General features: G+C 40.2%; 2 protein-coding genes across 5 annotated transcripts; one reads left to right on the top strand and one right to left on the bottom strand.

The window, feature by feature from the left end:
- The first annotated feature begins 28 nt into the window (after positions 1 to 28).
- LOC134746800 (sialin) lies at positions 29 to 10,621 on the top strand. 2 transcript variants are annotated; one of them, XM_063681348.1, is made up of 11 exons: positions 29 to 144; positions 2,521 to 2,735; positions 4,969 to 5,056; positions 5,434 to 5,582; positions 5,961 to 6,108; positions 6,541 to 6,707; positions 7,393 to 7,542; positions 8,330 to 8,462; positions 8,921 to 9,076; positions 9,525 to 9,610; positions 10,417 to 10,621. In XM_063681348.1, exons 1-11 carry the CDS (start codon positions 111 to 113, stop codon positions 10,591 to 10,593), a joined length of 1,503 nt encoding a protein of 500 aa, XP_063537418.1. In that variant the 5' UTR covers positions 29 to 110; the 3' UTR covers positions 10,594 to 10,621. The 2 variants fall into 2 exon arrangements, with proteins under 2 accessions (XP_063537418.1, XP_063537420.1); XM_063681350.1 differs by lacking the exons at positions 29 to 144; positions 2,521 to 2,735 and adding an exon at positions 2,878 to 2,980.
- Positions 10,622 to 12,991: 2,370 nt separating this feature from the next.
- Positions 12,992 to 26,001, bottom strand: LOC134746799 (5-methylcytosine rRNA methyltransferase nsun-4). 3 transcript variants are annotated; one of them, XM_063681346.1, is made up of 10 exons: positions 25,836 to 26,001; positions 25,568 to 25,754; positions 19,116 to 19,344; positions 18,311 to 18,489; positions 17,866 to 17,994; positions 17,150 to 17,333; positions 16,491 to 16,611; positions 14,711 to 14,835; positions 13,771 to 13,908; positions 12,992 to 13,147 (listed from the first exon to the last, which is right to left on the bottom strand). In XM_063681346.1, the coding sequence occupies exons 1-10, from the start codon at positions 25,920 to 25,922 to the stop codon at positions 13,000 to 13,002; spliced, it is 1,527 nt and encodes a 508-aa protein (XP_063537416.1). In that variant the 5' UTR covers positions 25,923 to 26,001; the 3' UTR covers positions 12,992 to 12,999. The 3 variants fall into 3 exon arrangements, with proteins under 3 accessions (XP_063537416.1, XP_063537415.1, XP_063537417.1); XM_063681345.1 differs by lacking the exon at positions 14,711 to 14,835 and adding an exon at positions 14,351 to 14,475 and having other exon boundaries at positions 25,836 to 26,000; XM_063681347.1 differs by lacking the exons at positions 12,992 to 13,147; positions 13,771 to 13,908 and adding an exon at positions 14,351 to 14,475 and having other exon boundaries at positions 25,836 to 26,000.
- Positions 26,002 to 26,081: the final 80 nt, after the last annotated feature.

The following is a 26,081-nucleotide window of genomic DNA, read 5'->3' on the forward strand; positions in this document are numbered from 1 at the left end:
TCGTCAATAATATACGTGGTACCGGCGTGGTGAATTTAAAGTTACTTAATATAATTTACGAACATTTATTGGACAGTTGATAAACTTTATTAATACCTATAGAAGTGAACATGGACGTGCCGGCAAAGGGAAATGTTTTGGGCAGTAAGTATTTCAGTTATAAAACTAGTTGTAGTTTTTAAGTTTAGTTTATTAATTTTGGTTTACTTTAATAAACTCTAATTAATTTTATGTTATGAAACTTACGAAATGTTATGTCAATGTTCAATGTTATATCGGTGACTGAAATTAAAAATTATGAATAGGAAAAGGTTTTCTATAAAACCAAATAAAACGTATTTCATTGTTTTGTTACTTTAGATCTCTTTCTACATGCTAATGTTTTAAATATTTAACACCACTCGTGGTCACCGCGGGTATTGAGATACGAGATACCTACCTACTTATATACTCATTACTTATACCTGGATGGATATAATATTGTTGGAAAACAGTTGGAAAACCTGTAAAGACGATATTAATTTAAAATCTTGAAAAAATAGATACTCGTAGCATCGTAGGTACCCAATTGAAGGTACAAGTTTTATTCAGTCAAGTTTTTCGATATCTTGTATAGTTTTTGAGATATCTGCTCTTGAAGATTTATTTAGGGCTCTCATTTTTATCTTGATTATCTACATTAGTGAAGCTGCTAGGCCGGGTTTGGAATCGTTTTCTTATAAATCGGGGGATTCAGCACCCCCGTGGATTTCCATTTGGAGTCGCTTGATGCAACCATAGAGTAACTCATACTAGAGCGGTACTGTCATAGTAAATTTTGTAACCCCAGTAAATTCACTGCCATCTGTCGACACACTTTAAAACTAAAAATGAAGATTTATAAAAATACGATAGAATGTATTTTAATATAGATAAATGATTTTTTTTATTTGCATTAATTATTTTTATGATTTTGACCCATGTTCTTTCACTGATATGCGTTAAAATTGTTGAATAACAAACGAAACCGTCAACGCCATCTATACGACTGTAGGCCAAAGCTAGTAGCGCCCTCTGATCGAGAGTCAAATTTTCTTGATTTTCGAGGCACGTTTTTTCCTTAGACTGTATCTATCTATTACGGAGTTATATCTATCTTTGATGCAACTTGGATGCAACATACAATTTATGACTTGAATAAAAAAAAAAACAGGTGATGTGATGATAATAAATTATAATATTTATTTCCTGTTTATTAATAGTACCTTACGTATACATATGACTGACCAATAATATAATAGTAGATTGTTAACCAAGGGATGAAAGGCACTCAATTCTGCCGAGGTATTTTGGCGCTTGAACGCAGTGAGAGCGCCAATAGTCCGAGGCAGAAATGATGCCTTTCACCCGAGTTAAACACTCTACTTTTCATTTCGAATACGAGGAAAGTAAAATGCATGTATTTTGTTAAAAACATGGTTAAGTATACATTTTTATAGTATTTCTTGAGGTTACTTTCAATTAACAATTCAGGCAAAAGTATCGTTATTTATGGAATGGAGAGTCAAATGTCAAAATGGAAATTTTATAACAAATCCATTTAAAAACTCAAATTTCAATTGCGTATCGTAAAAAAATTAAAAAAATCGTACTTCGAACGTGAAATGCTCTAGTGCAGACACGTATCATTTTCTGCGCACCTTTTAGAACAACAATGACTCTCTTTCAGAGCATGAGAAATGAAAATAAGTTTTACAGTACTTATGGTGCTACTTTACTGCACTTAATTGTACGATAATTAGCACATTACGCAACTATGACGAAAATTTAAAGGGCCATAGTGTACTGTAAAACGTTGTACGATTACGATACATGTGCGAATAGGTAATTCGCAACTGGTGTCGATTTAAAACACTCCCTTCGTTTGTGTTTTAATTTATCGCCACTCGTTTCGAATTTCCTATTTTTCGCACTTATATTCGTAATGTACTATTGTTAAAAAAAATATCCTTGTGAAAAAAGGTTTTTTCACAAGAACCGATACCGAGATTTCGCTATCTGCCTCTTTATCGCTCGAATATGCAAGAGTGACAGAGATGTTAGAAAAGACATTTTCTTGTTTCACGATAGTTTCAGATTGTGGTAGTGGCGCCCTGGCGCCCCCTACGCAGTTTCGCGTAATATTCCCTATTAAACCTGCTCACGTTTTCGTCGCTGTGGCAATAACTTTGAAATGTACAGTTCATCTCATTTACATCCAATACCTATTTAAATCGTTAATAGGTTTTACTTCCCGTGACGTCTGTGACCAAGATGACTCATGACTGAGACGTGAGACTTAGATATACTTTGGTATATGGTAATGGTTCTATGAATATGGGATTTAATTTGTGTCAGTCGCTTTTATTTTCAAAATCATCATCATTCCCCCATTGTAAAGGGACTAATTTGTTGAAAAGTACGAGTATGTCTTGGAACTAGTTACTAGGGTTCCGTATCCGTTTAAACGTAAGCATTGAAATTGTCAATTTTCTTCCCCAGGGATAGTACCAGCGCGGTACATCCTCGCCATCCTCGGCTCCATCGCCATGGCTATTGTCTACGGGCTGAAAGTCAACTTATCCGTGGCCATGGTCGGCATGCTCAACTACACCGCCATCAAGACGTTAGAGGGTGATGTAGGGAGCCACTCAGCTGCTGTCGACTCCAGCAATGACTGCGGAAGCAAAAGCGCTGGAAACGCCAGTCATCAGGAAGTAAGTTACATTTTTCAGATGAGCCTTTTTATATGAGAAGGGACACGTCTGTGCCGACTGCCGATGATGGGTATATGCTGAATAACCCATAAAGTTAACTTATCCGTGGCCATAGTCGGCATGCATGCATGGTGGCTACACCGCCATCAAGACGTTGGAGAGAGATGCGGGGAGCCATTCACCTGCTGTCGACTCTAGCAAAGAATGTGGAAGTAAAAGCGCTGGGAAACGCCACTCATCAGGAAGTACGTTTGTCTGTCTTTTAGATGTAGGTAGGTACTTTCAGAGTGTGAAGATTAACATCTGTAGGGCGGGTATGCTGAGCTAAACAGGGCATCGGAGGGAGGCATAAGGACTCAATTTACGTACAGCCGGCAATTAAATAACAGTTGTGGTCAGCCACGGAGACGGAAAACTCTTGGACACGGTCTGCGCAAGACCGCTATGTTAAAATTATAGGAGGGGAGGCTGCGTTGACGTTTTTCAGACAACATTACAATTGCACCGCATTTAATTTACCAATTTATCAACAACATTCGAAATTGATTGGCGAATTGTGGCTAACTTCAGTGTAGTAAACATGCCACTGCGCCGATTGTTATGTCTGCGTCAATTGTGCTTGCACAGCTGGGCGGTTTTCAGATGTTTAAGGCTCATTTAGACATTTTATGCAGTGTAAGAACGCGAAACGCATGCGAGTTGCTATAAATAGTCGGCGCAACCTTAAGATCACATATTAGACAGTTGAGAACTGACCCTTATTATATGTACCATAGGGCCTACCGCGAACCACGTTCGACGTGTTGCCTCTCTGTCGCACTTGTAAATATATGAGTATGAGTAAATTAAATGAGCCTTTATCTTATAATTTGTTATTAAGAATCTCCAGCATAAAAACATTCCAATCGTAGTCGTTGTTTTTATTTAATGTCCTAATACTGGTACAAATTACCTCCAATGAAATTAAAATCTTAATTAAATGGAACACAGTTGCTTTTGTTTTGTTCCGTTTGATTTTAAAACAAAACAAATTCAACTCTATTTTCTAATACCATTGATTCAAATTTGATCGCCAATTTTCCTTGTATCACCTAGCCGCTATTTACTGCCTATTTCATAATTGTTCTTTGTTTACTCGAATTGAGGATTTTGGGGCGTGCACAGATTGTGTACCTATTAGTCTGATTGTACCTAATGTACCTACTCGTACCTACATATGTAAAATATAATTTGTTACGAGTACCTAACCGTGTCAGAGCATTGAATCTCTCTTAAAATTCAGACTTGTATATTTATATTTAGCAATTGGGAGCGGGACAGTCATAAACTTTAGAAGATTAACATACATATTGGGTTAATAATAATGAAAATTTTAAAAGCTTGCGAATACCGGCAAAATTCGCATGTTAATTGAGTCAGCTGAAATACCTATATGTAAATAATTTTGGAATGAATCCAAGGAATTTTGTTTTCAAGCGTGTTTAAGTTAAGGGAGATTTTAAATTTGTTAAAGGGTCATTAAGTTCCTAATTTATTTTTGACATATGTGGACGAACAGGTAAATAGATGACATAGATGTCATAGATTAACCGATGGAACGACGGACATGATAAAACTAAAAGGGTTCCTTTTTGCCACTTTAGTTACCGATCATTCAAAAGTTTTTTTATTTTTTATTTGGTGCCTTGGGGCAAAGGTTACCCTGGGTTGTCACCTGGGATAGGTTAGGTTAGGTATACTTAGCTACTCAAATGCAACTGCGAGGGTCCTTTTCTTCGCTTAGAACTCTTTACTCTCTTTAGGTCCTAGAGTAAATACGCCCTCTCTAGTGGAAAAGCGATAGTAGAGTACTTCTAGTGCATGTTTCAATTATTAAACACTATGAAGATTTATTATGTCTTTTGTCATACCAATGCAGCTATGTTGTTCGAGATGGCGAACAATAAGGTTACTTATTTCGATTACATACGTGAGACATAATGCGTCAAATTTCAATAAGATTCAATGAAAACGAATGGTGCACCAATTAAGGTTGGTGTAACAGCGAAATTAGAGACGTCGATTTTCACGCGGAGCCATCACACACATCACAAATGAGGGCTATAATAATAATAATATTGGCTCCGCGTGAAAATCGACGTCTCTAATTTCGCTGTTACACCAACCTTAATTGGTGCACCTGCTCTATTACAAATAGGTACCTATAAATTCGATCTTAATTTTGTATTTCCAGATCGACGGTCCATTCACGTGGGGAAGCACGACGCAAGGCATTGTGATGAGTTCTTACTTTTGGGGGTACTTCATCTCGCAGATTCCTGGTGAGTTTCCATATTATTCCCCCTAATCTTGTGTTTTGTAGACACTAAAATAACAGCTCTAATGGTGGAACAGTACACTATCCTCCACGAAGCTGTAATCATATCTGAAAGCTCCGGCAGAAGCTGGGGCAGTATAATAGCATGGGGAGTCGGGGACTTACATAAGTAAGGTGTAGGTAATTAATGGATCAGAATGATTACTTTTCGATTGGGGCATTAAGAGTTAACGAGTGTCACTTTGGATACGCGTCCGGTGGTTAAAATATAGCGGTATCTTCTTTTACGCAAAATAGGCTCAATGGATGTCGACTTGCGGAATATGCTCATGAATACGAACTATGTCTGTCCGCGGAGTTCAAAACCTTTAAATTTTGCAGGGGCGCGGATAGCGGAGCTGTTTTCAGCCAAGTGGGTGATGTTCTTCAGCGTCACCATCAATGTCGTATGCACGCTACTTACACCCGTGATGGCTGAATGGGCGGCCGCGGCCGCCGTGGTCATGAGAATCGGTGAGGGGATTGGCGGGGTAAGCATTGCCGTTTCGTAACCTAAACTAGTGTGAAGAAAAAAGTTGTGACGTCGTGTGTTAACAGTTAGGCCACATAAGAAAGTTCAAAGTCAATCAATTGGCAATGGAGGGAACTATATGTTCAGGAGTTCCTCTGCGAGATCGCAGTAGGAACTAGGAGACCAGCAAGAGAAAAAAAGGGTCGTTGACGTAGCTCAAAAAGTTGCCAGAATTATGTGGTAGTGAGCTGAGCTGGTCTTGCTCGAAGAACCAATCCACTCAGGGCGCAGGCAGCCACAACAAGGGCGGTTGTTGTGGATTTCCAGCAGTGAACGTATTTCTGCGTTTATATGAAGGTGAATACGGTGATGTGTGTTAACGTCGTCCATTTTCCAGGGCGTCACGTTTCCCGCTATGCACGTACTGCTGTCAAAATGGGCGCCGCCGGCCGAGCGGAGTGTCATGGCGGCCCTGGTGTACGCGGGGACGTCGCTCGGCACCGTCATTTCCATGCTGCTGGCAGGCATACTCACGGCTCAGCTGGGTAAGACCTTTCAATTTTAATTTTAAATAACATTTTGAATACGGCAGTCAGGAAAAGGTCACAGAATTAATGCCACTAACTCCATGAACTCTGCTTCGGTGATAGATATTGCCACACTACATTGGTTGGGTAGACCTCAATGTTAAATTAGAGCAGACTAGCAAGTCTGCGGATTGACATAATTGTCACTCATGGAATAGTTTATAAAGCCACAAGTTCTTGTTTTATTACAAGTCCAAATTTCTATTTACGTTAGGATTACTTTTGAGCTCCTTGATCATTGTCGAAATGGCTGCCGAAAACAAAGTTATCGTCTCGTATGTTCTGATTGTATTACAGGATCATGACCGAGATCTGTTCCCAGTAGTCAGTAACTTGAATTAAACCAAAGAATAAATTTTAAAGAAATATCTTTACACATTTTTCCTTCAGGTTGGGAGAGTGTATTCTATGTTATGGGAGGACTGGCAGCGATTTGGTGCTTGCTGTGGGTGGTACTGATCCAAGATTCTCCGCAGCAGCAGCCTCTCATCAGCGCCGAGGAGCGGAACATGATTGTCACGTCTTTAGGAGGGAAATGTGATGATCACGGTCATAAGGTAGGTATTTGTCATCTTATGAGTCCCGTCCCGTCTTCCCCATTCCGAGCCGAATTCATTAATTATTCTCGTTCCCATTCTAAGTTGGCTAGTTGCGTTCTAACCATCCGACTGTTACACCACTTACTTATAACAAAAGAGGAATGATTTACGTCACGGACATGTCCCATACAGCTGTTAAGACAATTTTTGGGAACATAATACCACAAGCACCCCTACCACAGATGGTTTGGTGCAACGGGGAAACGACTGCAGAGCCTAATTATATTAATCCACCTGTCTACTTAATGATGTCCTGATAAAAATTGATGATACATTGAACAAAGAAAATTTCGGAGAACTTGAAATTTTTCGACCAAATCTGAATAAAATGACAATCATTTAGACAGACAACAGGAGTGCTGTTAGGCTAAGTTAGTTATTTAAGTAGTAGTTTTATTTATTTAAGTTATTGTAATAATATAGTCTGTAAGGTAGCCGTAATATGGGCCTTGTTGCCTGATTAAATTAAATTAAATTATAGAAAACAGCAATCTGAAATAGATTGATATATAAACGTTTGTCGTCTTGGCAGCTTCAGGACAAGAGTTTACCCTAAAAAAAACGTCCTTCGTCAATTTGTGGAAGAATGTCCCTATAATATTTATTTATTTTATTTATTTAAAAAAGGTTATTTTTTCCGTAGAACCTGCCAGTACCATGGCGTGCGGTGCTGACATCCCCTCCATTTCTGGCCATCCTGGTGGCGCACGCGTGCTCCAACTGGGGCTGGTACATGCTGCTCATCGAGCTGCCTATGTACATGAAGCAAGTGCTCAAGTTCGAGATGACTGAGGTCAGTCAGTACACACATCAATAGAGTCCGTGTTAAATTGCTAGCGTTATGGGTGCTGAAATCACCTCCATTCCTGGCCATCCTGGTGCACGCGTGCTCCAATTGGGGCTGGCATGGGCATGGCCTGATCGAGACGACCGTCAGTCTGTGTATTAACCACCTTGTTGTGTGTACCTTTTAAACATAAGTACCAAATTGCGTACCTTTATCAAGTGCTACGCTAAGTACTTTCTGATGATGTAGTGCATAATTGTTATCCATCGTTTTTCTCAGAAACGTTCGTATTTGTCATGCTACTTCAGTCAGCCTCAGTACTTTTTGTATCGAGACTGACTGAAATAGCAAAGCACGTTCGTACGTTTCTGTGAAAATACGATGGAAAATAATTATGCACTACATCTGTACGTACCTATGTATTTTCACTTGACTGTACATTAGATTATTTTAAACCGGGTCACTCACGTATTATTAAGTCGAATAGCTCGACATGTTTCGGTCCAATTTACGAGGACCGTCTTCACAACACTTACGGGACTTATTAATACGTGAGTGACCCGGTTTAAAATAATCTAATATGTTTGAGTTTCACGGGAGTTTTATAGTTAAGACTGTACATTACATACATATCCATAAGGAGCGATATTGCAGTCAATATCGATGCAAACTTAGCGTGGTCGGAGTCTAATCAGTGCTCCGTCTATTACCCTGATCTTAAGTTATTCTGTCTTCATATTATTATGCTCGTAAAACTCGCGTGTCGCGTGTGTCAACTTCATACTGTTTACAGAATGCCGTCACCACCGCTATGCCATTCCTGACCCTGTGGTTCTTCAGCATGGGGCTCAGCAAGACCCTGGATTGGCTGCGGGGACGCGGTAACATAACCACAACTACGGCTAGGAAGATTGGCACTTTGTTTGGTATGTACCTAGTAGACACTAGTAGTATGGTAAGTAGGTTATACTAAAACGAATTCTAGGAATACTTCTAGCAGAGATATACTTTCACAGATCTTCCCGGATACTAAAAAAACTTCCCTAGCAGAAATAGTGGACCGCCGCGGACGAGTATCTTGCCCATTATGCTAAGAAACGTTTTCTGTATCTATCACTTGAGGTTGCCCAAAAAAAGGAAATTAAAAGTTTACCTAGCTTATCCTCGAGCAGCCCACCATACAAAATTATAGCTAGGGAAGTTTGAATCTATTTGGACAATTGTCCCACGATACATGTCGCCAGAGACGCCGGGTGAAGTACCGCGACATTGCCGGACTTCGCTCGACATGTCGGGCGACATTGCGCGCCTTACATATGATGTCGCCCGTCTATCCCTGGCTTAATTTAAGACAAAACACTTATTTCAATCTTTTTGTTCTCAGCTTCTGTGGTTCCAGCGATCTGCCTATTGGCGGTTTGCTACATCGGCTGCAACCGAGCTGCGGCCGTGGCCCTCATGGCTATCGGAGTGACTTGTGTCGGCGGCATGTTCTGCGGTTTCCTGTCCAACCACATCGACATAGCGCCTAACTTCGCAGGTACCTAATTAAGCCTTAAAATGTTTCCTAATGCCTATTAGGTTGTCTCCATAAACTTCTATTCTACAAAAAAGACGGCTCCAACCTTTCGTTAAAAAGTTGTGCTTCAACAAATTTGCTAAAGCGGGATTCAGGACTATAAACCGCGAATCACTTCGTTCATCTATTTGTCTCTCCATCGCTCAAATATGCAAGAGCGATAGAGCGGATAGAGCACTGACATTTGTATCATTTGGCAATAATGCCGAAAACGAGGGTAGTATGTCGCCTCCCCTGATGTCACCGTCGCGTCGCCCGCGCCAAGTAAGCGCAGTCTGCGTCGGTCCACAAACGCGTGCTGCCGTTGAAGATGCTCCCCGTTATGGAGCGAAATATTTCGAGCAATAGTCGACTTAAAATACGTGAGTGACTCGGTATAAATGTATATGACTTTATCCATTTGTTTCAGGAACCCTAATGGCGATCACGAACACCGTAGCCACGATACCTGGCATCGTTGTCCCTATTTTCGTCGGAGAAATAACCAAAGGCAATGTAAGTACCTACATATAATATAGCTTTAACTTCCAAAATACTGGACGGAACCTTTACTCTTTTTTCCTAATCAGAAACATTAGTAGTAATAGTTATTATTGAGCGTCGAGAAGACTAACTCACGACTTCGTTCTCGATTCGACTCAATTATCGCAATTGCACATTGGAAAACCTTTCCCTATAGATATTTATTTCCTGTGGTGAATCAGAAAATATTTTCGTGGTAAAAACGAAATAAGGTGTGAACAAGACATTTGACTTGCTTCATGATTGATTGATGAAAAAAAATATCCTTCTGCATCAAAACAATGCATATCTATCTCAAGCATAGTTTTGTTTAGTAATGGTTAAAAATAATTTTATAATTTACCTTTTAAGTTTTCCTTCCGCTTGCTCGTAGGTGTTGTTGTTTATAAGTAGATGGGTATATTGTATTTTTAATGTGAACGTAAAAGCCCCTTCTTCCTTCTATCCTTAAGCAATCTTATTCCTGTAATAAAAAAAGTCTATATACTTACTGACGTTTCTAACGGCATTATTACGTGGTCGCAGGAACACGCACTTACCCTTGATATCTATTCTTGATTATTTTACGCTAGGATTATTAAAAGAACTACACCATACACCACACAGCATACTTACGACATCTAACGCTTGGAAGGTCGATGTTTTTTCACTCACATATTTTGCTGTTCGCTGTATTCTACCCAAGACTACAAAAGATTGAAATTTCGATGCTTATACATTGCTTTCAGCCGCTTATAATATTTTTCTGCAAAAGTGACATATTTCACAATAATTTCCAGAAAACCATAACCGCCTGGCGCGTGATATTCTTCGTGACCATAGCCCTATACGTGGTGGAGATCCTGGCGTACACGATCTTCGGCTCCGGCGAGGAGCAGCCGTGGAACAAGGTGGCGCAGGAGGAGCCCGCGGAAAACAAGCCGCTTAATAATGATACTGAGAAAACACACGTGTAAACTAGTTAAGGAAGAGTTTATTCTAGTGCCGCATTAAGTAAGATAAAATAAGAGACTCTTAGAACTATCTAAATTGATTTATTTCAATACTGGAATTGTTTTAATTATTAAGAAGTATTTAGGTATATTAGGTAGTCAGTTTAAGCTAACTTTGCCCCGATTTATATAGAACAAAGTGTGGAGTGTCAAAAAAACGTCATATTTTCATAGAAATCTAACTTCCATGATGACATTGCCACACTTTGTCATAGCAAATGTCAAGCAGAGTTATCTTGGTCCGACTCTAATAACTTTTATATTATCACGCATTTTTTAAATGTTAGCAATGTAATGTAAAATCTAAAAGAAGTGAACGGATCTGATATTATTGACAGACACCTCGTGCCGCCCAATGTACGAGTACATTACGATGTACAATCCGTTCCAATGGAATTACAACTTTTATAAAAAGAAATAAAGTAGCATTTCCTTTGTCTCATAAATTTTTCGAACAAATGAAATTCAACCTAATTGAAAATACAACTAGATTCAAACTTCCCTAGCTATAATTTTGTATGGATGGGCGGCACCAGGTTTAAGCTATCAGGTTTAACTCAACCATAATTTATAAAATAGTATGTAAGCAATAGGAAGTAAGGAAAATCATTTTATACGTATTATATTCTACACGATATTTATATTACTTATGCAAAATATACCAACACTTTGTAAGTATGTATGGAAATTGATTAAAATATGTAAAATTATAAAATGAATAGATTTAAATGTCAATTTTTTAAAACGCATTTCCTAATTTTTAGAGTTACATATTTATAACAGAAGAGATTTGAAGTTATGTATGATACGACACATAACCGCGACTATTCAGGTTGTACTTATATGTATTTTGTACTTACATATACTTAACATAATTGTAAGTGGCTTGCCTAAGATATACTTTGTTAAGAGTATTTTAGTTTTTTATATTTAGGACTAGATAAATCAATATCTAGAGTAAGATAACAATAAGTATTATGTCCATGACATATTTTTTGCAGGCTGATGATAAATAAATAATGAATCTGCAGCTTTTGTCATTTTATACAGGTAATCAGCATTTAAAAGTACTTATTTTAATTATATATAAATAAATTGATGTTTGCTAAATCAACATTGAGTTTTATTTACAGGTAAACTTGTTACTTATTTATAGGTATTTTGTCGCTTAAAATGGGGAAGTTTTAATATTATTCGGTCCTAATATTATTCACAACGGCGGGACTAAATCGCGTAAAATAAGTTTTAAATTTACCTCCGACGTTTCGAGGACGGCGTTGTCTGCGTGGTCTCGGACAAGACTGGCTAAGGTTGACATCAGCATCTTCTAGGCGCGCGAGTTTTTCGAACTACCCGCACTTGGTCTTGGTCTTTAACGCGATTAAGTCCCGCATGAGTCCCGCCGTTGTGAATAATAATAAGTAAATATCGTGAAAATTTAAATCAGTTTTAATATTATCAATATGAATAATAAGAATACTAGTTAATTTGTATAGAATGTCTCTTGAGTAAATTATGACACATGTGGATTTAACGTTTTATGTTTTTAAGGCGGTTATCACACTGACGTCGTGGCGGACGCCTAAGTGGTAGATGCAAGCTATTGCAAGCTAGTCGGAAATAATAAAACGAACATTATGTGTAACGTGTAACACAAACATAATACAGGTAATTTACAGGTTTTTTCATACAAACTAGCATACTGTTTCATCTATGTAGTCCATATCTTTTAGATTCTAAAATCAGGGTTCAGACACTATATTCCGGTAATAATGATAAAATACATTTCAATCGACATTTTATTTTTTAAAGCTATATAGTCCAGTGTTTTGTCAGAGACTTAAGATTAATATAAAAACAGCTGTGAGTCGCAGGGAAGTTCAAATGAAACGGGGGGGATCAAAGCAATTTGAATCTTCTGTAAAATAGATACGTTCCATATTTAAATGGTAGCGCCACTCTGTGCACTGCGCCGCGCCCGCGACTACTCGCGTCCTTTTGAGTTGCCACTAAAATATGGACTGTAATCAATATACCTACAGAGTGTTTTTTAGTCACCTGCAATAATTAACGGGGTGAATATATAGATCATACTGAGCAACTTTTACAATGGGACCAACCCCGAAATCACGAAAAAAATTACTCTCCCATACAAAATATCAACATCAGACCAGCCAAAATATATGAGATAACCAATATATTTTCTCGTTTTCGAGGTTGGTCCCATAGTAAAAGTTGTTCAGTATGATCTAAATATTCACCCTATAAATTATTACCCTGTATGTAAGGTCTAAACTTCTTTGGTCATAGTACGCCGCGCCCTGGTTTCAACCGTTTGATTTGATTTATACATTACTAGGTCAAATAAAATTACTTAACACGGACTAGCCTGGCAATGTAGGAGGGCCCGAAGTTGGCATCGTTCGTGGGTGTGACCAGCTGCCCGTAGCGCGGCGCAATGGACCCAGCAGCTAGTGATAGCGTGCCTGCCAGGTTTGCAAAGGGCGCGGACAGATCTCTGCAATGGATTAAAAATAAACATGTGAGGGCCACGGTTTTTAAATTCATCCAATAGACGAATCCTACTTTGCTTTCCTACTTTGGTCATGTTATGCGTTGAGGTGATGAAACTTTAGAAAAAGTGATCGTGCTCGGAGAATGGAAGGCGAAAGACCTCTGGGCCCCCCACCAACTAGATGGTCTGACCAAAAGGACACCTTAGGCAAACTCCACCAAGCGGTAAGGGCTACGGGAGATCGAGACCGATGGAGACAAATTACAGGAGCTGCAAAACCAAGTAGACGCGATCCTCAGTAAAGGGGGACCGACAAAGAAGAGAATAGACGAATGCCTTATCGCGTTGTCTCTATTCTGACTTAAAACTGCGGTGTGTATGAGGAAACTAACCTCGTATCTACTGGCTAAGTTTTTTCCATGAACTCCTGAGTTGACATAGTTAATTTTGGCAGAGAAAATGCGGTAACAAACAAGTAAGAACGAAAAAGGAAAAGGCGTCTAAGAGGTGTGCTTGAACAACACGCGTTTTGGACGTAGCTGAGTAATGAATATACACAGCCGAGCATGAGTGAGGCCTTCTCGAGGTACGAGTCAGGCAAGAATATACATATTTATAAAACTTACTTGACAGTGGCGATTACACCATGCGTTTCAAATGCGTGCTTGAGCCCCATGTGGACGACTCCATCATTTTGCACGGGGCTGAGCGAACACGTGGAGTATACTACTGCTCCGCCCACTCGGACTAACTTCAAGGCGTTTCTGCAAATAGTACAAATGTTTTAATGTTACCTACAATTATGAAGTAAATAAGATATTAGTGCAACAAGAGAGTGGCATTGCTACGAGTGTTATTGAATCGCGAGCGAGCTAGATTCAACAATAAAATAAGGACTGTAGCGAGTAAATCTTATTTAAATAAAATCGTCACTGCGCGAAAGTCAATTTGTATTTAAGTACATTATTAAGTATAACACTTTAAACTCTCGCGTTTTGTAGACATAATTAATGTCATTACCGGGTCTAACGCGATTAAATTTAATTCTTTTACCTTGTTTTCGACGTTTCTGCTAGGTTGCACTATCTGTGGTCATGGTCAGTGGTCACGGTGTGGTGTGGTGAAATTTAATCGCGTTAGACCCGGTAATGACATTAATTATACATTATTAAGTAATAATAAAACAAAAAAAATAAACAAACTCACGTCAACAACTGCGACTGCATCTCCGGCATACGCAAACGCTCCTTAACTCGATCCGGCCTGAAGATATTATTCTCATCCTCGTTCATAGTGTGCCTGTCGGTCGTGCACGGCACATCTACCAATACCTGAAAGGACTTACCATCGTCAACACGTCACTTGGATTTTGAAGCTTATTGCGACGAGAAAAGGTCTATGTTAGTACGATAGCTTGGAATCGGGTATCCATTCTGAGGAACTGCAACGCTGTAGTTATACGGTAAGTAAACCCGGCTGCCGGTAATGCGAGGAAGGCCATGTTTTGTGAGGTAAATAACTAAATGGCATACTTAACAACTTAGATTAAGTATGGTAATCGCTTACGTTAGCAAGTAAGGTTGTACGTCTGGTAAACTGAGCCGGTCTTTGACGCGCGCCAGGTGGTAGACCAGGTTAGCGTCTTGGTTGATCGTCCGTCTGTCTGTTGTGCAAGGCGCGTCCACCAACACCTGGAGGGAGGAGTAAGTTAATAAAGAGTTACACTATAGAAAACAGCGTTCCTCTGAATGTGTATATAAACACTAGATGGCATTGATGTCAAGTAAGATTATAACAAAACCAAAGTTATTTAGTTTATACCGTATGTATAGGAACACTGTTTTGTATAGATATTTTCTTCATTAACTTAAATCCTTCCTACAGGAGCGGACTGGCTTTCGTCTTTTATATATATTTTTATGAGATTTTATAATATCTTTCGGGTTCGGGTACTTGACATTGCAAATAACAAGAACTAGTAACGCCATCTTGTGATAAGTAGACACAAATCTCATGAGCTACTCTTGGGGTGCGAAACTCCTCCTTTCGGGTACTCTCAGCTCCGTTCGGCTCAGCATTGCTCCGAGCAATTATTATTAGGGTTGACACAACTTAACGTCCCTTTGCGTGCACGACCACAGATAAGATAATGACTTGAATTTTGACAACCCTAAATAGCCGAAAGGGATAGTGCCATATATTAGAAAGGGTCAGTATGATTCGGCCCTGAACCGCTGTCAAACTTCGGTTTTGTAGGAAGTTTCCTTTCTGTACTATTATTTATTCTGTGGTATGAATGTCAAAACAAGACGGTTTTTTAGGGTTCCGTACCCAAAGGGTAAAAACGGGACCCTATTACTAAGACTTCGCTGTCTGTCTGTCTGTCCGTCTGTCACCAGGCTGTATCTCATGAACCGTGATAGCCAGACAGTTGAAATTTTCACAGATGATGTATTTATGTTGCCGCTATAACAACATTTTTTGTGTATATTGTAAATACTTGTTGAATCTTATTGTGTAGCATGTGAGCGCTTTGGTATGTAAACTGTAAGCTTGAGTGTTGTATTAATAAACAATAATAAAATACTAAAAACAGAATAAAATAAATATTTAAGGGGGGCTCCCATACAACAAACGTGATTTTTTTTGCCGTTTTTTGCGTAATAATATAAGTCCGACTCGCACTTGGCCGGTTTTTTCTACAGTTCCTAGGCACACGGTTGCCGCACTGACCGTTCTAAACTCGTGCAATGAACACCGATGCAGTCCCTTGCGGTACGGTACTTACAGTCGCCATGAGATATATCAGAGCGGCCGAGGTGCTCAAGAATATCTCAACACGCACTCTAATACCTTGGTCGCTCCGATGTATCCGATGGCGACTGTACGTTGGGAAGGGGTACGTTGTTGTCAAAATTATATGACGATGAACTACACCAGTACACAAGTAGAAGAATACTTATGTATATGTTATTTATTGAGATAAATGTATTAAGCAAATCGGCAAATAACACAAATCTGCGCTTTATAGAGCCACCCCACACTAGCGTCCCCCGAGCGTCAGCGTCTAGTCAACTCTACGGCTGCTGCTCGACGCAACGTTGGCGCAACTGCGCAGCGACGCCATTTTCCATAGCGCTGACTAGACGCCGACTCACAAAAGACGCTTGTGTACTCGGTGGTTAGGGCTACATTAGCGTCTTTTGAGCCGAGTCGGGTGGCCCTGGCCCCTAACCACCGTGTGTGTTATCAACTGTTTGCTGGACTGTCTTTTAATATTTGTATTTAAATCGACAAATGAACATTTAAAAATGAAATTTATAATAAAAAAGTCCTCAGTACGTACCTTATCAAAACCCATGTCGTCAGTGTATTCCCGTCCGTCGCGCGTGGATATAATGACGCGCTCCCGCCACGAGTTGCTAGTATCGAAGTCGATCAGGTAGTCACGGAATATGCGGCTGATTCTGGAACGCACACTTGATTTGATTCGGGGGGCACAATTTTTTTCAGGTTTTTTCTTCCCTGCTAGGAGGAAAGTGGCACTTTTCTTTCCTGTTAGGAGGGATCAATGTGCCACTTTTCTGTTCTAGGACAATATATTTTCTTTACATAATGAAAATGAAAATGAACATGGTAGCAAAATTATTTCCACCTTAGGCGTTAACACTTGAGTCCCTCATTACGGTCGGGATTCTATTTTAGAATATCTCGCTACGCCCGTAATTATATCATATTATCCTTCGCTTCGTTTAGGATTCAATGTACGCCCTCGCCGCAAAATGTGTGTCATTTTGCTCCCTTGTGACGTAATCAATAACTCTTTGACATAACTAATAATGTAGCGCATCTAGTTACTTGTGGCTATACAAGTAATACACGTAAAAAACAGAGTGACACCTGGTAAGGACACGGAGTCATGGCGCTTCTTACTAAAGTTACGCAACTTCAAACTTCTACACAGTGGTTACAATCAATGTTATATGATATAATACTGATGATTACCTGTTGGTCCGTGATATGGAGGAGTCATTGCACACTATGACGTCGGGTAACAAGGTCTGGAGCGCCACGAGCGCCTTGCCTCCCGGGGCGGAGCACAGGTCTAGCACGCGGTCGCCGGGGGACAAGCATAATGCTAACACCGCTAGCACGCTCCCACAGTCCATTGGATAATAGTTCATTACACCTAAAAAGTGTAAAAACCGTTAAAAAAATCCCATATTGAATTTTATTTTGGTGGGAAAACGCCTATGACAGGGTCGAATGGAAAAAACGAGGCCTTTGCCCAGCAGTGAGACACCAAAGCAGACTAATAAAAAAAAACCTATTAGTGGGCTTTTAGTCAGCTAGGATTGACAAATAGAAAATGTAGGGAGCCGTACAGCGCCATCTTACTGTCATATTCGAAGCACGATTTTTTTCTTATACTTAACAACTCTTCTACAAATAATACCTAGCTCTTTGCCTTTAGGGCCACCATACACTAGCGTTTTTTGAGCGTGGGCAGCTAGTCAGCGCTATAGGAATTAGCGTCTGCGCAGTTGCGCCAACGTTGCGTCGAGCAGCACCTGTAGAATTGACCAGACGCCGACGCTCTAGAGACGCTAGTGTGGGGTCGTCCTTAGGGAAGTTCATAGCACCATCTAGCGTAAAAGACTGGCACTTGATACAGTTGATACTGTTAAATAATGAAAGCAAAATGAGAAACTGCTACTTACTAGTTTTACATCTCTTTGGTTCAGGAAACATGTTCCACTCGCTGCCCATTTCATACGTGTACACTTTGAGGTGCTCCGGGAAACTGAATTCTGTTTCCGGCTCTATTGCCAACGGGAAGTCTTTATCTTCTGTAATAAGTAAAAATAGCCACGATTTAGGAGAACAAGTTTTAAATTACATACGTACTGGTTTCAATTGTCTTTCGTTTTAGAACCAATCCATACATTTATGTTTCTAATTCTGAACCGAAGACGAACGACACGACATTGGAGCGCGCACAGTGGGCCCCACCGGTTATCGGGCTTTTTTAAAGCGCTCGGCAATTGAGCGCGCGCGGCGCGCCCCGTTCGTCATGTAAAACAACAGTTGGATTGAGCAGATATGTTTGTGATCCAGTTTCAAAATATTCCTTATGTTTTAACTTTGTCTCAAAAACGTACTTACTAGCATAGTAAGAATAGTGCAGTGACTCCGGCACCCACTCATCCATGCCCTTTAGCTGCGTGGCCGGCACGTACTGGTACAGGGCTTCGGAAGTGACCCCCATTGAGGGGTCGATAATGCGGGACATGTCCATTTGCGCGCTGGCCAAGGATTCCTCTAGGGTCAGGTTTTTTAGGGTCCTGGAAAATTTTAAGTAATATTTTCATGCTGCTGAGAAAAAGACCTCTAATTATCCATGACTTTCCCTGGCCATAAACTTGCTAGATTTTTTATTACTTATCTTCGCTTTCAGGAAATCTGAGATGTGTGGACTTTTTAAGCAGTCAAAGGGATAAGTGAGTCGCTTAACTTCAAAATCGGGTAAACCCATATATGTCAGATTATGCTATTTTGGTATTAAGGTAGATATTTGCTGAGAGAGTCGAATGGATTTACCCGATTTTGAAGTTAAGCGACACAAGTGGGTGAATCAAATTTATAGTATCACCTGTTGCCATAGTTATGTTATGGTTAGGTGTCCATAGAAAAAAACTACTCTTAAAATCTTGATTTTATGGTATTTAATATTACCAAGTAGCGGGCAAGCAAGTAGTTACTACCACAGAAATGTATAATGATGAGCCATCTACTAAGAATATCAGTAGAACGTGATACAACATTTCTTCTAGCAGACTGTGCCACTCTTGTTCCTTGGACAATGGGAAAGAATAACAACACAAAAAAAGTAGATCTACCCACACCTTATAATAAATGCAATGCATTATTTGAGTCATGATGACATGATTGGAAATATTGTTACACTTACTGTTTCTCTACTTCCTTTTCTTCCTCACTACTTCTAATCGTCATATTACTCAGCTCCAGCTTCTCGGGCAGGTTGTCTTGCGGGTATATGCTGGATATGTCGTCAGACTGCACTTTGGCTGTGTATTGTTCGAGGGTGGTTGTCTGTGTGTCTGTGTGCGTGGATGTGGGTGGGTACTGCTTGTGGAACTCTTGTTGTACTGACATAAGGGCTTTGAGACAGTGGGCACCTGGAGGGAATGGGTAGCATTTATACTTAAGGTTCAATAAGCAATTTACTACCAAATTTTTAAGTAGATGTTTCTACCATTTTTCAATATTAAATACTAATCCTATGTTACCTATGTAATAGTTACTAAAAAAGTAAGAAAATAGCTACTAAAATAGTTTTAATTAAAAAAATATGTCTAAGCTTAAGGGTTTTCTTAATAAATACTCTTATAATATTATAGCCCATACTGGTTTGCTGCTGCCTATATATTAAAATCTAGAGGAAAAAAGTTTATTTTCTCCAATATGCTCAGAGATGTTCGTCTTATTGTAGCAAAAATAGTACAGGAAGTTGTTCTTTATGGTCAAACTTAAATTAAAAAAATTCAAACCATTATTGTCCTGTTTTAGCAGATCTTTTTAAAAACATGTATCCACTAAGAAAAATGCAACCAGCAACTTATTATAGCCGCGGGCGACAGAATCTAAATTTATGCACAAATTGCCCTTTCTCAGCCTCTGCAATAATGTACTATTTTCCAAAAACAAAACCTAGCTAAATTGATTTTTGGTCTCCTTAAGTGACTTATACATATATTAAAGATATTCTACAACATCATTAAGCAGGTTTTAAAACGTACCTACAAAATAATGCTTTATAGTATACAACACACACACACATACACACATTATTATTATTATGTTCGTCCTTTACATAATCTCGGGACCATGGGGTTCCGGACATTTGGAAGGCGTGCGTGGGGCCGAAGCCAACACGCAGAGGCCCCTTGTAAAAAGACAATTTACTCTAAAAGGTGATGTGACACCAACCGACGATTATCCCTGTATGCACTATAGTAGTGCACCCAAAGACAAGCCCCGGTTAGTGCAGGACTATTGCAATGATAAGAAACAAAATAAACTAGGCTATTGTGTTGAGATGTTAGTGTACTGGCTACCGGGTCTATGGAAATACTATGGCACCTGTCCCAATCTATGTTTAAAAACACGAAAAAAATGGACAGGTGGTGACTCGCCAACTCACAATATGGGTCCCCGAAAACGGCCGCTCGCACAGAGCGACAAGGGGACAACATCGCGTGAGTGGCTCAGAGTGTGGAGAGGTGTGCACCGCTTTCTACCCAGTGGCTGTAAACACTCACAGCCACTGTGCCAACTCACGTCTTATGCATATTTCACTTCCACCCTGCGAGCATATAGCTCTGACACCCCACTCTGGACGGCCGGTAAAGGCAAGCCAGAGGTGAGAGTCCTGCGGCCCCTGCTCATTGTTCACTCCAGCCGGCCAATGAAGGCAAGCCGGAGGGAGGGGCCTGACCGACGCTCGGGGGTATGGGACCCAAGGGACGTCACTTCCCATTCAGCTCGCCACAAGCTGCCCTGGGGGCTTATTATTATTATAATTATGTTCGTCCTTTACATAATCTCGGGACCATGGGGTCCCGGACATTTGGAAGGCGTGCGTGGGGCCGAAGCCAACACGCAGAGGCCCCTTGTAAAAAGACAATTTACTCTAAAAGGTGACACCAACCAACGATTATCCCTGTATGCACTATAGTAGTGCACCCAAGGACAAGCCCCGGTTAGTGCAGGACTATTGCAATGATAAGAAACAAAATAAACTAGACTATTGTGTTGAGATGTTAGTGTACTGGTTACCGGGTCTATGGAAATACTATGGCACATGCCCCAATCTATGTTTAAAAACACGAAAAAAAATGGACAGGTGGTGACTCGCCAACTCACAATATGGGTCCCCGAAAACGGCCGCTCGCACGGAGCGACAAGGGGACAACATCGCGTGAGTGGCTCAGGGTGTGGAGAGGTGTGCACCGCTTTCTACCCAGTGGCTGTAAACACTCACAGCCACTGTGCCAACTCGCGTCTTATGCATATTTCACTTCCACCCTGCGAGCATATAGCTCTGACACCCCACTCTGGACGGCCGGTAAAGGCAAGCCAGAGGTGAGAGCAGCGGCGGCTGGTGATTCTATATTATGGGTGTTCACTATCACAGTAAAAAACTACACATTAAATTAACCGACACAAAATACGGTCATTGAACTCTCTTATAGAATTTCGCTATTACGAATATCTTGACGACCGATAGACGCTAACTGCAGTTCATTTTACAAATGGATTCTAGGTTGTGAATGTTGTTTTAAAATTTTATGGAAATATGTGCTAAATTGTTAACACATCGGTTTCGGTCCAAGCAAACTCACCGCACAGCCGTCGCCCGGCCCGCCCGCGCCCGCTCCAAACAAGACATATGTACTTAGGTAGGTAACACGATAAACTAAAACACCTAGTTACTTTTATCACAGCGACATAACACAACCACGGTGTTTTTGCATATTGATCTTATTTAATGACATATAAGTTTTTGTTTTTGACGAACATTGTTACGAAAGTTCAAGGTTTTCCTTTTATATTGAACTCGAGTCGATTTTGTAAACTTTTTTCACATTCTCCCGTTAAATTCATTCATTTTAAATACCTCACAACAAACAAATTATGTGCACTTACTGCTTAAACTCTTGGTTAATTATTTATAATAAAAAAATGCCAAAATTCCATTCACGCGCGTACTTTAAAATTGACTACTAACTAAGGTCTGTTTACAAACAAGTGACAATATGGCGCGCACAATGCGCGCGCATTCGACGAGAGGGCGCAAGGTCAAACGGGCTACGGAGCGCCGCTCCAATTTTACCTCTTTCTTCATAGAAAATCTTCTGTTTCACGTGCGGAACTGTAGCGAAACTTCTCTTTCGCTCTCATTGAATTTCCTATTGATTTGATGTACTAAATCTTTTTCATAGGAGCGCAATCCAAAGCGCTCCGCTTCGCGCGTTACCTATGATTCCTATGAAATTATAGGAGTAGGCCGAGTAGTATAGGCCGTCTATAACCTTTAATGAATAAAGGTAATTATTTAATTGGTATTTTACTTTTGTACGATAGATCTTAAAGAGTAATATATTAATTAGGCACTATAATTTCATTATGATTATTTATGGGAGTGCACTGCACAAGCGCTCCTTAGAGGAAGCCGCGCCTGGGTGAGAGTCCTGCGGCCCCTGCTCAGTGTTCACTCCAGCCGGCCAATGAAGGCAAGCCGGAGGGAGGGGCCTGACCGACTCTCGGGGGTATGGGACCCAAGGGACGTCACTTCCCATTCAGCTCGCCACAAGCTGCCCTGGGGGCTTATTATTATTATGTTCGTCCTTTACATAATCTCGGGACCATGGGGTCCCGGACATTTGGAAGGCGTGCGAGGGGCCGAAGCCAACACGCAGAGGCCCCTTATAAAAAGACAATTTACTCTAAAAGGTGATGTGACACCAACCGACGATTATCCCTGTATGCACTATAGTAGTGCACCCAAGGACAAGCCCCGGTTAGTGTAGGACTATTGCAATGATAAGAAACAAAATAAACTAGGCTATTGTGTTGCGATGTTAGTGTACTGGTTACTGGGTCTATGGAAACACTGTGGCACCTGCCCCAATCTATGTTTAAAAACACGAAAAAAATGGACAGGTGGTGACTCGCCAACTCACAATATGGGTCCCCGAAAACGGCCGCTCGCACGGAGCGACAAGGGGACAACATCGCGTGAGTGGCTCAGGGTGTGGAGAGGTGTGCACCGCTTTCTACCCAGTGGCTGTAAACACTCACAGCCACTGTGCCAACTCGCGTCTTATGCATATTTCACTTCCACCCTGCGAGCATATAGCTCTGACACCCCACTCTGGACGGCCGGTAAAGGCAAGCCAGAGGTGAGATTCCTGCGGCCCCTGCTCAGTGTTCACTCCAGCCGGCCAATGAAGGCAAGCCGGAGGGAGGGGCCTGACCGACTCTCGGGGGTATGGGACCCAAGGGACGTCACTTCCCATTCAGCTCGCCACAAGCTGCCCTGGGGGCTTATTATTATTATTATTATTTCATTTTAGACAGGCAGCTGATGCTGGTACGTCTAAATCATAGTTCACTTAGCACAGTTAGCATAGTTTGTCTAGTCTATTTTTAAATTTAAACTCTTTTCATCAGTTATAGAAAAAAGAATAAGCACCATCCTAGATAGACACCAACCACTTGAACAAGCGGGCTTCAGACGGGGTTTTTCAACAGTAGACCACATACACTCGTTGGAACAAATCATAGAAAAACACCAAGAATTCAACACACCACTTTATATAGCCTATATTGATTACAAGAAGGCTTTTGACACCATACTACATTCAGCCATTTGGGAAACACTAGAAAACCAACAAGTTCACAACACCTACATAACAGTAATTAAAAACATTTACATGAATAGTACCAGCAAAATACAACTTGACAAAATTGGCCCATCATTTCCCATTAAGAGAGGGGTAAGGCAGGGAGACCCACTATCCCCAAGAATTTTTATAGCCGTGCTAGAATCAGTTTTCAGACAGCTAGATTGGAAATCACTTGGCATAAATATTGGAGGAAAAAACCTGACACATCTAAGATTTGCGGATGATCTGGCCCTGTTTGCAAGAAGTAGTAAAGACTTAGAATATATGATGAACACATTGAACATAGAGAGCAAAAAAGTTGGACTTGAAATGAATTATAGCAAAACTAAAGTTATGTCAAATAGCAACAAAAATCAGATAACTATAAAAAATGAAAATATAGAGTATGTCGACCAATACATATACCTGGGAAAACAAGTAAGCTTCAACCCAAATGCAAACGAACAGGAAATTGAGAGAAGAACTAAAAACACCTGGAATAAGTACTGGAGTCTAAAAGAAACCCTAAAAAGCGACCTACCTATCAAGCTTAAGAAGAAGGTAATGGATATGTGCATACTCCCAACAATGATCTATGCATGCCAAACATGGAAATTCACTTCAAAGGCCAAAAGGACGATAGTTTCATGCCAAAGGGGCATGGAACGGAGTATACTTAAAATAAGAAAAATTTACAAGATCAGACATTCCATAATCCGAGAAAAAACTAAGCTTATAGACGCACTAAGCCAGGCCCAGAAACAAAAATGGAGATGGGCTGGCCATGTTGCCAGACTCCAAGACGAGAGGTGGACTTTTCACACAACGGCCTGGAAAGGTCCAGGCGGAAAGAGGAAGAGAAGACGGCCATTGGCACGATGGTCGGACGACATAATTAAAACAGTGGGGGCCAACTGGATATGGGAGGCCCAAGACCGAAGAAAGTGGCAGATTCTGGAAGAGGCCTATACCTCTTAGGAGGGTTCTGGAGTGATCATTAGATATTAGACATTTAGAAAAATTTAGATTAAGTTTCAACCCAGAAATAAAAGGCTTTTTTATTTTTATTTATTTATTTTATTTTTAAATTGATTAACACTTGCAGAGTTCACAACTTCTGAGGGTAATTTGTTCCCAGCCTTTACTACTCGGTTTGCAATAAAGTGTTTGCCGATATTTGTTTTGTGCTTTGTTGTTATTAGTTTAAGGTTGTGTCCTCTTGTGCGCGTGTTTGAGTTTCGAGCGAACAGATCGCTTAGTTCTGGACAGTCGTAATATCCGTTAATTATTTTGAACGTTTCGATCAAGTCGCCACGTTCACGCCTTTTTTGCAGTGTTGTCAGGCCCAGCTTGACTAATCTTTCTTCGTATGAAAGTGACTTTAGTTGTGCGGGAATTTTAGTGAATCTACGCTGCACTCGCTCGATCATGTCAATATCTTTTTTGAAGTATGGATTCCATATCTGAAAGCCATATTCCAGAATTGGTCTTATGTAGGTCTTATATATCTTTAGCATTGTTTCGGTGGTGAGGATACGAAAAGCTTTTCTAATTATGTAGATTATAGAGTTAGCCTTTTTTACTATTCGTGAAATATGGGGTTCCCACTTGAGATCATTAGACACTATGACTCCCAGGTCTTGTTGGGTCATGGTTCCTGCTAACGCTACGCTGTTTAAAGTGTATGGCAACTTTGGGTTTTTGTTGTGCATGTGGAGTACTGTGCATTTAGATTCGTTGAGGTTTATAAGCCAGTATCCTATCCACTTTGCTCAACCAACAGGGTGACCCGTAACATGATGCATGTAACTGCGCCGTAATATAAGTCTAGTGAAACTAACCGTAAATCATTCAAAACTTTAATTTTTCTGGTGCTTTATTTCGTGCATGGTGTGAAATAATTTATTTTAAATACAGGAAATATCCCTAATTCCCTATTATAGTAACTTACCTCTCTCGGTGAGGAAGTCAATAGTTTCTTCAGAATCCCCATAGTTGTTGATTACAGCAACATACTTAGAACGCCGCAGCATCGCCTCCTTCATCGGAGGCCATTTCCCGCCGAACACCGACCCGTAGAACTCGTCGAAGTGATTCTGAGCCTTGTATTTTGGACTAGTTTTCTTTTTTAATTTAGCCTATATAGATATAAATTAAATACATTATAAAATATCATCATTACAAGTTCACAAAATAAGTATAAAGCAATAGTTTATTACCCAATGTGTTTTAGATTTGTATCTTATTTGTTGCATTAATAATGTATTTATATGGACATTTTTGCAAATATTTATAACAGATAACATTCCGTTAACGTAATAAATAAAAACAAATAAATATTTTTAGGTTATATGCAATACTAAATACAGTGAGTTTGACTTTGACGTTTAGGTCAGTGTGACCAACTAGTAAAATACAGTTCCAAATTGATCACTGTTTGTTAATGGTATCTTTAAACTGTTTAA

The sequence above is a fragment of the Cydia strobilella genome, chromosome 13, assembly GCF_947568885.1.
Source record: "Cydia strobilella chromosome 13, ilCydStro3.1, whole genome shotgun sequence".
NCBI lineage: Eukaryota > Metazoa > Arthropoda > Insecta > Lepidoptera > Tortricidae > Cydia > Cydia strobilella.

Bases quoted from the DNA above. Each gene is read 5' to 3' on its own strand.
- LOC134746800 (XM_063681348.1), top strand. From the start codon at position 111: ATGGACGTGCCGGCAAAGGGAAATGTTTTGGGCA. The intron at 145-2,520 runs GTAAGTATTTCA...TTTCTTCCCCAG, and splicing joins AAAGGGAAATGTTTTGGGCA to GGATAGTACCAGCGCGGTAC. The intron at 9,077-9,524 runs GTACCTAATTAA...CATTTGTTTCAG, and splicing joins CATAGCGCCTAACTTCGCAG to GAACCCTAATGGCGATCACG.
- LOC134746799 (XM_063681346.1), bottom strand. From the start codon at position 25,922: ATGTTATCTGTTATAAATATTTGCAAAAATGTCCATATAAATACATTA. The intron at 17,334-17,865 runs GTAAGTAGCAGT...TACACTTTTTAG, and splicing joins ACCAAAGAGATGTAAAACTA to GTGTAATGAACTATTATCCA. The intron at 13,909-14,710 runs GTAAGCGATTAC...TACTATTTGCAG, and splicing joins GTACAACCTTACTTGCTAAC to AAACGCCTTGAAGTTAGTCC.